The 10,931-nt window shown below is 42.1% G+C and overlaps 1 protein-coding gene across 1 annotated transcript; it reads left to right on the top strand.

Annotated features, from left to right (window-relative positions):
• The first annotated feature begins 194 nt into the window (after nucleotides 1-194).
• On the top strand, nucleotides 195-9,305 carry SAR1A (secretion associated Ras related GTPase 1A). Its single transcript, XM_019507800.1, has 6 exons — nucleotides 195-299; nucleotides 4,410-4,529; nucleotides 4,841-4,906; nucleotides 6,112-6,215; nucleotides 6,798-6,929; nucleotides 8,119-9,305. The coding sequence occupies exons 1-6, from the start codon at nucleotides 242-244 to the stop codon at nucleotides 8,233-8,235; spliced, it is 597 nt and encodes a 198-aa protein (XP_019363345.1). The 5' UTR covers nucleotides 195-241; the 3' UTR covers nucleotides 8,236-9,305.
• The last annotated feature ends 1,626 nt before the right edge of the window (nucleotides 9,306-10,931 follow it).

The raw sequence follows: 10,931 nt of genomic DNA, 5'->3' as shown, positions 1-10,931 counted from the left end.
TTGTTGGCTCAGCATTACGTGTGAAAGCTACCACAGATTCTTAACGTTGACCCGGTGCCAGGGTGGAACACTTAGCCTGTTTTTGCTTCATTAGTACCTGAACTTCCACTTTCAGTCGATAACTTTCCAGTACAGAGGAGAGTGCTCTACCAGCTTTGTTTGGCTGCCAAATAAGTGTCATTGGCCTTCTTAGCCATAAATGTCTTGTGTGTGTTTTCTTCCAGGCAGTTAATCTTCAGCAATGTCTTTCATTTTTGAATGGATCTACAATGGCTTCAGCAGTGTGCTGCAATTCCTAGGTAATTTTGCAAGCCTGGGTTACATGGGTTTACCTAAGTAATTTTGAATCTTGTTAAGCTGTTGCAGATGCCAAACAGACTCTCAGACTGAATTAAGCAAGAGTTTAAATTAATTTACTAACTTACTGATACAGCTAGAACACATTTTTAAGGGCTAAGCAGGCTTGAGTCCATCGGTTTTAAGGTGAGCAACTCAATCTCACTGAAAGTTAGTTTGCAATCCCTCTTGCAGACATGCTTACTAAACTTACAGTATTCACTGGAATATAAAACAACTCTGATTATAAGATGACTCTCCCAATAATTAGATATTATACCTAAAAAATTATAAGAAAATTATAAATTTTCCAGGTATAGAACCAAATTATTAGAAGTTTGTCTTGAAGTTGTTCCCTTCCCACTGCTACAGTAGAAGAAATAAATCTGGGGTGGTAGCCCCCTTGCTCTGTGCCTTCTTCCCAACTTCTCCCTGCAGTCCTTAACACCCCCCCATTCCTTACTGTCATATCCTGTTCTCCCTGAGTACATAGAAGTGAGAAGCAATTTTGAAAACTGACCTTGAAATTAAACATAGGTATAGGAATTTGCATATAGTACCCACAGAGTTAGTTCAGTCAGAACTGATGCATCTCATTTTCTAAACTGCTGCAAGTTTTAGCACAGGTACTCCAGAAACACTCTTGAGCAGCATTTTGTTACCTGCTTATATGTAGTACAAGCTATATATGACATTAGTCTAAAGACAAGAAGCTCATGGCTTACTATGTAGCTCATTGGGCTGGGCCCCACCACTGTCTACAGCATTTCAAGCCATAGTGATCCCACAATTCAGCAGTGCTCAGTGTGGGGGGGGGTTGGGGGGGGTGACCTAGCAGCTCATCTGGGAGGTGTGGGATGGAGCAGGGCTCATCCAGGGGGCAGGAAGAGGTTCCTGCTGCTGCCACATGGCTGGTCCATCAGCTCCTGCTGCTGCTGCTGTCACTTGTCCAGGAGGGCACAAGGGGAAGTGTACTCCCAGATCTGCACCAGGCTGGGGCCAGGGCTATTTCCCATGTACCCTGGCCGCGAGGTGGGTGCCAGCGCCACTGGGAGCAGGGGACTACGAGGGCATTAGGGTGAATTTCGGGATGGCTGCATTCCCCCTCTGTAGACCCCTCCCAGCGACACCACACCCCTCCCAGCCCAGGCTTTGCTGGGAACTGCCCTGGCTCCAGTCCGCCCCACACAGATCTGGGGCCTATTCCCAGTGGAGCCTGGCTCAGCCACTGCCTTGGCTCCGACCCCCTGCCTTCCTGCCTGCCTCCTGGCAAGGCCTTGATCTGTGCCCTTGCATGCACCCCCTCACCCCACAACTTACCAGCTGGAGGTAGCTCTCCATGCTGCAGGCTGTGTCTTTGCTGACTACGTGCTGTGCTGCGGCTGTGCACAACGCGGGTAGTTGTCGGCCCAATTATCAGCCTCTTAAGGCCGATATCCAATATAGATAATTTTCTTTATATCAGTACCAATCGGATATTGGACCAATGTATCGGTGCACCTCTAAAATATGGTATTACAGTCGGTACGTTTGTATTCTCATTTAAAAGTTTTTTGTAGTAGGAGAAGGCGAGGTTATAATTAGCTTAAAATGTGTACAAATTATGATATTTGTTTTCCTTATTTGGGCATGCACTGCTTCATTCTGTACTATTTTACTGCAAATTGTATCAAATTACTGCAGTTTGCCTTTCCCTGCTACCTCTAAAAATTGAGTCTAATCTTCCACATCCATATTGAGTAGCTATCTGAATTCTTATCATCAGGAAAAATGAAGGTGCAGATGTGTTATATAAACACAGGCCAGACAGGGGTGGGGGTGGGCCATGCCTGCACCATACTACCCAGATGAGCTCTGTTGCATGTGCTCCCTGGGTCCTCTGCCTCCCATCCCCCGGCTCCTGGGACTTGGCACACAGGCAGCACCTCACACACACAGACGCACATGCACATGCACACACGTACAATATACAAGAGTAAGATTTAATTTTGAGCAGTTATGCAATTGCCTATATACATTACTCAAAAAATATTTTTTGAAATACAATGTTAACTGCTATAGTAGATGTTTGATTTTTTAGTATATGATTTGTTAAAATGATATCTTCTGAAAAGTTTAATATGTGCAGCCCTTGACAGCTCCAAAACTCAGTAAGCAGCCCACCAGCCAAAGTACTTGCCCACCCCTGTTTTAGACTCTACTGTCCAGTTTTTTGTTTTGCTTGGGTTGCCTAACTCCTTGGGACCAAGATGTAAGCTGATTGCTAGTTGATCAGAGTTGTCAGTTATCTTAAGACCATGTCAGAGGCATCAAATCAATGGTGAGTCGGTCCCCATAAAACCTAGACTTTTACAGCTTTTGTTAATAAAGTTCAGAATACTTTACGGTGGAAGTAAGATGTCATGTTCTCCCCACCTTCCCCAAGGTATTAATGATGGGTAATCCCCTGCATAAAGCACCTTGTGTATCAAAATGTATAAATTTGTTAATATTTTCCATGTATTGAATTTAAATATTGGAGGGCCATCTTGAATCTTTCTTCCCCCTTCACCTTCACTACAGCAGGGAAAGTAATGGCTAGGGGAGGAGGTGGGCCCCCTTGACTTCTGCTCCACCCACTCCTCTGCTCCTTCTCCCCCTCCCCCCACCATACACTGCTTGGGGGCCTGCTCCTTCCTAGAGCACAGCACAGAAGCCCAGCCCTTGCCTGGCCTTGCGGCAGTGTTGGTGCTGCTGATTGGCTGGGCAGGGGAAGGACCCTGACAGTAAGGGGGAGAGATGGGTGTGCAGTGGGAAGCAGAAGCTGTAGAGGGGAGGTTAGGAGGCTGCTGTGGGTCTGCTTCTGGCCTTGACCCCAGGTCAGGGCCAGAATTGGAGCCAAAGCAGCTGCCTGCTCCTCCCCCTCTACTTTGTATGTGAATATAAAGCAAGGTGCTTTTTCCCCATTCTGATCAGGGAAGGGGGACGTCTTATATTTCAGTAAATATAGTAGGTTTTAATGGAGCAAAAGAACTTGCCAAAAGCTAAGTCACCTTCTGGCCCTAATTTCAGCACTGTGGTAATAGACTGTTTTACTAGGACTGTCCTGCCAGCACCATCCCACCAAGCAAAAGATTCTGTAGTGAGATCCCAACAGGGATATCTGGGGAGTGGCAAGCCAGTGTTGCCAACCAATAGAGTGCTCTAGTCACTACTGTACCAGGTTTTGCTATGCATAGCGTGCCTACATAAGGGGTCGTGTTAATATTGATGAGTCCCTTCCCTGTGAAATCTAAGAAGTCACCTGTTCCACTCAGCCACAGTGGGATTTTCTAATTCTTACATGGTAGCCAGGGCTTCCTGATAGTCAAGCCCTCTTCTTAAATGGTGCTGGCAGTATTGGTCTCTGCAGATCTGAAGTCCCACTAAATCAGTTCACGTTTGGATGACTTATCTTCACAAAGTAGGATGTTTTTGTTTGTTTCATTTTTTTAATGAAAGGTTAGGATCTACAGAAACTGATGGAACTATCTATGTTCACATCACTTCATTTTGTTTCACATTCTTCCCTAGGTAAGCCAAGTCACAGTGCTATCTTCTGCTAAATAATGGTATCATAATTTCACTTTTAAGTGTCTATCTTGGATGGCAGATTAATTTTAACCCATTACACTTAAGAATTTTTTTAACTGGATCTAGTTAAGTGTAGATGTGATGTAGCATCACTCTTCTCAGGCTGTCATCTCTTTCATAGGTTTGTTGGGGTTTTTTGGGGGAGGGTTGTTTTTTGAGAGAGTACATTCTTTATAGAAATGTGTTTAAGTTCATGGTGAGGGGGAAAAGTCAGCTCATAGAAAATGTCTAGTGTAGTAGCTCTATTTTGTACAGTCCTGCCATAACCATAGCATCAGTTGTATAGCTCATGCTCTACGCTTGGAACATTTTGGAATACAGTATTTTACAATATTATTCTTAGGAGTTGGTGGATTGTGTTGTTATTGGTTGGCATATAATACAGCCATATGGATCACACTTCTATCTGAAACAAAACAAAAATCTGATTTTTCTACCTTTCCTTCCCTCACGCCATACAGGATTGTACAAGAAATCTGGAAAACTAGTGTTTTTAGGATTGGATAATGCAGGAAAAACCACTCTTCTGCACATGCTTAAGGATGACAGATTGGGTCAGCATGTCCCTACACTACATCCAAGTGAGTTTACCTAGTGATCTAGTTTAACTGGGTCCATTGTGTACAGGTTTTGGGGGTTTTTTTCCCATCTTCTTCTAAATGTTTTGTACAAGGAAATACTGACTTGTAGTCTTGAAAGATGCCTCAGTCTTGTGCTTATAATGTAGAAAGACTTAGACTTTTAAAACTGACCTGTGGGAATTGAGGTCATCAGTAATTCTTTGGGTAGTAGATTACTTATACATTCTGTATCTGATCTTTTGCATGCACATTAAAAAAGGTGGGGGTGCTTATAGCTGCACCTGAGCTAAATGAAGATGTCTTTTTCTTAGCATCAGAAGAGCTGACGATTGCTGGAATGACTTTCACGACTTTTGATCTGGGTGGGCATGAACAAGGTAAGAATATATTTGGCATGGGTGACAAAAGAAGCAAAAGTGTTTCGTGATGACTTGTCTGAGTGACTTAAAGTTTAGTCTAGACAGATCAGCTTTTTTAATTTATTTTTTTAATCTCAATTCCAGCATTTAGAATTGTACATGTCCTTGATATGCAAAGTTAATTCTTTATTTTTCTACAGTTCCATTTACTGTATCAGGTACATCTTAGTTTACAGTTCTGGCAGCTTGCAAAAAGAAAAAAACACTTTCAGTCGGTTCTCTTTTTTCTTAAATCTCACCTTTTACCATCCTTGTTCATGGAACTAGACTATTGCAATCTGAAGGTGGTTGCAATGGACTTTAATCATGGACCTTACTCAGTTTCTTTAGAATGCCTAAAGATGATCTGAAAAGTTTTTTTTCTGCTTTTTTCCTTAATCTTAATGCCAGGTCTGGACTGTCTGCTGTTGTGCAGGGTCTTCTCTGGGTCCTTTGTGTTGATGGAACTTATGTCTCAATTGAAAGAATGAGATGCTTAATTAAAATTTCTCTCCAGCTGCCTTCCTGCCCTTCAGGTGGGGGGCTGGACTCGATGATCTTCCGAGGTCCCTTCCAGCCCTAATGTCTATGAAATCTATGAAAATGGCAGTCACTGAAATCAAACAGGCTTTTAGTAGTGCTTGTTAAACTAAAAATCCCTTCCTTCTTAGTTGTTCAGCACTTTTTCTAAACCCTTTAAACATCATTATAGCCAACATTCCAAATTAGACTAGCGTTGAACTGTAATGCTTAGAGAAGCTTTCTAGGTATTGTGCCTCTTGATTCAGAGGCATAAATTATAAGGGCTAGGTATAAGAACCTGGATAGAATAAATTTACATAAAATAGTTAACTGCTGCTCTGGGTCATTGACAGTTGAGTCTGTGAAAGCTTTTGCCTCTCTGGACCAGTTAGTCTCCAGGGCGCTACCCTATCCTGCTTTCTGCACTCTTAGAACAGTGAGTATGAGGCAAAAATCTCCTTACATTAGAAAATGAAAGGGAAAGGTAGAATTGACACTTCTCCCATGCAGCCTTGCAGCTTTGATTTGTTCTGTTCATCTGAAACTTTTAAACTACCTCTTTGAATTGTGGAGAAATGATTCCTGTTGTTTCTTCTGGGTGTAGGTATTGAATCTCTTCAAAATAGCATTTTCACAGGGATGTTTGTCCTTTTCTATTCTAGCTCGTCGGGTTTGGAAGAATTACTTGCCAGCAATTAATGGTATTGTCTTTCTGGTGGACTGTGCGGATCATTCACGTCTCATGGAGTCCAAAGTTGAGCTTAATGTAAATCTTCCATTTCATAGTTGGTTTTTTTTGGTCCTTCCCCCTTATGTCTGAGCCACTGATGGTACAATTCCTCTTCCCCTTCTTTGGGCTGGACCTTAGTGTACAACAAGGTCTAGGCCTCAAATCTACATTCTTTTCCCTCCCTTAAAATTTTGGCTTGCATTTTCTCAGGTTCATCCTGATTTCCTAATATGTAGGTGTTTTTGCAGTAGGTAACTAAACCAGTAAGGTGTTGATAGATGAGCTATTGGAGAGTCACAGGAAGATGTTGCATTTCTTATTATGTTTGCATGATAAATATTTTTTTTAAATGACTAAATCTTTATACATTGCAAGGGGCTCTAGTCAGCTATTTTTAGAATGTCCTGAGGATTTTTAAATAATCCACACATTTTAGATGATGGCTGTCTTGAAGAGGCTGTTATGGTGACATTTCTCTTACAAGAGGAGTTTTCTTTAAAGTAGCATAATTCAACTGACAACAGTTTATGACCATCTTCTGACATTAGAGCAGAGAAATACATTTTTATAGATAACTTTTTTTAATCTGTGAGGCTAACACTTCTGTCTTTCCTACAGGCACTAATGACAGATGAAACGATATCAAATGTGCCAATCCTTATCTTGGGTAATAAAATTGACAGACCAGAGGCCATCAGTGAGGAGAGACTGCGGGAGATCTTTGGGCTTTATGGACAGACCACGGGAAAGGTAAAGAAGAGCTTGAGCTGTTAGTAAAACTTGGGTTCTATATTACAGAATGAAAGCTTCTTTAAAAAATTCAGCAGGAGTGCAAATCAAGCATTGGTGACCAGATTACTACTTCAAATAACATCAGGACAGGCGCTAAAACAATAATGCTAGTGGGAATTCTAGGCAGCTAAGACTTGCTAAATGTAGAGAGTGGGTATTTGAGATTACAGTAATGTTTCAGTTTGGAAGCTTTTTTTAAACTGTTCATCCAACTTAAATGAAGGGTACAAGTATTTAATTAAGAGCTTTTATGCAGTTATGAACAGCAGTGTTGAAAGGTAACTTATTACAAATGCTTAAACATATAGGGCAGAAAACTGCATCCAGTTCCTGTAGAATGTGCACAGCCTATATACTCTATGTACTGCAGTTTTAAAGCACCAGTTTATATTCTCTTTATAGAGAAATGCTTGCACCAATTTATCTCCTTTAAGGTTTTTGCTTAAGTGGTCCTGTTGCTCAACTGCCAGAGTTTTAGCTCTCTGCATTTGGGCAGCTAGGTGTCTAGATTGATATCTTTGCTATTAATATCGGCACTTATAGGACCTTCTAAAGGGTGGGCAGTTTATTTTGGCTGGTGGGTTATTAAAGGAGGTTCAGTGAGCTGTTGCAGGCCAAGGCGGGGGTAAGCAGGATTGTGTTTTATCTAGCCTCGGGTCTTTCTGCCTCGCACCCACTGCCAGGGGTGCCAGATGGAGTGGGCAGGCATGCAGGCAGGGTCTCTGGGATCCCCACAGGCAGGGTGCACATGGCTGGGCAGATGAGACGGGCAGCAGCAAGGTGGGGATGGGGATTGCAGGACAGTGACAGGGTAGGGCTGCAGTCCACTCCCCACTGGACCCTGCAATGAGTGGTGGTTCCATGGGCAGGAATGTGCGGGAAGTGGATCACGACTGGGCCGTGGACCATACTGTCACTGCCCCTGCCCCAAGATCCCAGCCCTGTCTATTTTGCTCCTAGACACTGCTCCATGCTCACCCACAGCCCCATCCTATGTGCCTAGCAGAGTGTGCTCTCCACAGGGCTCCCAGGCAGGTCCCCATGGAGACCCTGCCCTCCTACTTAGTCTGGCACCTCTTCGTGGTAGGTTGAGGTTGGCACCTGTGAATTTAGTGCTTGAATTCTGACTACTTTATCTTGATTTCAGGGTAATGTGCCACTGAAAGACCTGAATACACGTCCCATGGAAGTGTTCATGTGCAGCGTGCTGAAAAGACAAGGTTATGGTGAAGGCTTTCGTTGGCTATCTCAGTACATTGACTGATAAATGGACAGACATAGAGTCTTACTCCTCTGGACTGATCCTGTTCACAGCTTCCTATGGACTTTTCTATTAGAACATGGAAGGTTTTCCAACCACATACTGGCATTGACCAAGAGACTCCTGGTTTTCAGCTATCCTATTGCACAGTGGTGACACAACTCTTTTCTTTTTTTCTTTTTTCTTCCCCCACATGACTGGGAGAGAACACAGTCTGCACACAGGTGCAAATTGTCCCTTTCAGTTGCCATTGTTTCCCATGGAAACGATGGCTTTCAGTTACAATGGGGCTGGGGTGCAAAATTCAGCACACTGCACTGTAGCAGCTGAAAAAGAACACGTCTCACCACTGTGGCTAATTGACTTAATAAGAAAGCAATTCTATTTTTTAAAGAAAGTGTTAATGTAAGCAGTGTCCCTTCTAACTTTTTAATTTAACATTTGTCGTATTTGGTCCAGAGTCTGTTAGGGTTTTTTAAAACAAATTTAATGGTATTAGATATTTCCCAAATTACTGAACAAAGTATCATGATATGGAAGTCCTCAATAAACATAGATTTGGGCTTAACTGATCTGTAGGATGGTTGTGCTGTGTCACATTGTCTGATCGTAAAGAGGGTGCTGTTGACTGATTTGTGCAATCAAGCTTTTTTTTTGCTTTTTTTTCCCAAATTCACAGGGATTTTATTTGTGGGGGTGGGGGGAGGGAAAGGGCACACAAGCACACCTGTTTTTGTTGCTGCCTCATGTTTAGGTGTTTTGAATTAAATTACCAACCTCTGGTCCTTAAAGTGATGACCCATCAGCAGTCTTTCTACTGTGGCAGGTTCTGTTTACTGGGCTCACTCTACAATGTGGAATGTTGCAGGGTTGCAGTGTACTATAACAGTAAAAATCATGAGGTGGTTGTGTGGGGTTATTGTAGCATGAAAAGTGTTCAACACTTGCATATCTTAAGTTTATTAATGTAGACTAAACCAGTTTATTTTATACTTGGCAGATTTTGTCTAAAGTTTCATTGCTGTCTAGAGCGCCTCTTTTTCAGTTAAATAAAGACATGCCTTTCTCTTCGAGGGTTGGTGATCCTTAGTTTAAACTGATCAAAGCTCTAGTAACTGGCAAGCACCCTTTATTAGGGGAAGGCTCTGAACTCTGATATGTTGTAGTGAAAGGTGTCTGAGAGAATCTTGTAAAAACTTGTCTACCATATGCCTCCCTCACCCTTCCCTAGCCCACTTATTGGTTCTATCATGAACTGCTACAAATGGAAATGAGAATCATCCCAGCTATGTGTGTTCTATACTATCAAAACGTGCTCTCATTCATTCTGTTTACTGTGGGGATTATACTGCTGTAAGGTGGGAAATAGATTCAACTCTAAGCTGACCTAGCACTTTATTCCCTTCACAAACATTTGTTATTCCTAGTAAGGGGAAGTGAAACACCCTTTTAAAAATATATTCAGTAATGTATTTCCCAGCCTTTCTGAGAGTTGTCACTTCTGCAAGTGGTTTTACCAAATGTTTAAGATCATCCACTTGAAAAAGTAAGACTCCTACCGTGAACTAGTTTTGTGTGCTCAACCCAGCTTGTGACACTTGAATTTTTTTGTTATGATTAGCATTGCCATCCATTCTCTACAGAAGCACAACTGAAAAGCAGCCTGCAATAACGGGTTAAAGTGTAGTGTTGGGTACAAGTCAGTTTTTGCAATCAGAAATGGGTTAATGTGCTGCAATAATGGTGTTTACTCTTTTTATTCTGGCCTAGAGTCTAACACTGTTACTTATTTAGAAATCTTTTATCCTTCACATTTCACTAAGTTGAACTGAGCCTTCTGTGGGGCAAAATTTGAATGGATGGCTGATTGTTCCCCCCCGCCCCCTTTCAGTAGCAGAAATCTGACTCTGACTCACCCTGGGATATATAAAGAGCCTGCCTGCCTCCAGAATTTCAGTCATTTTATGTTCTGATCACCTGCAGTGTATTCCCGTTGGAGTTTGTATGCAAGCCAAGGTCACAGAAGTGGTCTCTGCTGGGTCTTTTGTCACTTCAAAATGTGTATAAGGGTTCTAAGAGCATCTGTGGAGCCAAGATTGTTTGTGGATTTAGTACAAAGATGCTGCTGTGAACCTGACCTTCATCATAGTGGTTCCAGTTACCAGCTGAAGAAGACTGCCAATCTCTTGCTCAGTCAGAAACACTACAGTATTACATTTAGATTCCTTAGGACAGTTTGCTGTGACTCGCAGTGCATCAGGGTGGTAGGTCTCCTAATTCCTGTTAATAAACAGACAGCCCAGTAGTTCCAATTATCTAAATGTACTATGGCTCTGCACTTGTAGTGTCTAGAAAGCTGGTGCCCTGACATAGCACATCCTTCTGTGAAGGTGGTGTCTCCACCACTGGAGAAAGCGAAAACAGTAGTAAATAACTCTGTTCTTTTATTCTGTACACCTGTAGGGTACATTCCCTATATACAAATACTTGCTAAAATGTTTTGCTGTAAAGTTTTAATATATACTTCAGGAACTGGGGTACAGATAAGTTATAGTAAACCTAGGTAACTCTTAAGTCTGTCATAGAAAAGTGCTTGCTTTAATTTCCAGAAATGGGAGAACTATACATATTTTTGCAAAAAATCATCTGTATCCAAAGCATTTTAATAAAATTTTATTAAAAAAATCAGTCCAGACTTG

This window comes from Gavialis gangeticus, unplaced genomic scaffold (genome assembly GCF_001723915.1).
Source record: "Gavialis gangeticus isolate Ggan-Ray unplaced genomic scaffold, GavGan_comp1, whole genome shotgun sequence".
Classification (NCBI taxonomy): Eukaryota; Metazoa; Chordata; order Crocodylia; family Gavialidae; genus Gavialis; species Gavialis gangeticus.
The sequence above is the reverse complement of the archived record's forward strand: the minus strand, read 5'-3'. Positions and strand labels throughout refer to the sequence as shown.

Bases quoted from the DNA above. Each gene is read 5' to 3' on its own strand.
- SAR1A (XM_019507800.1), top strand. From the start codon at position 242: ATGTCTTTCATTTTTGAATGGATCTACAATGGCTTCAGCAGTGTGCTG. The intron at 4,907-6,111 runs GTAAGAATATAT...TTTCTATTCTAG, and splicing joins TCTGGGTGGGCATGAACAAG to CTCGTCGGGTTTGGAAGAAT. The intron at 6,216-6,797 runs GTAAATCTTCCA...TCTTTCCTACAG, and splicing joins AGTCCAAAGTTGAGCTTAAT to GCACTAATGACAGATGAAAC.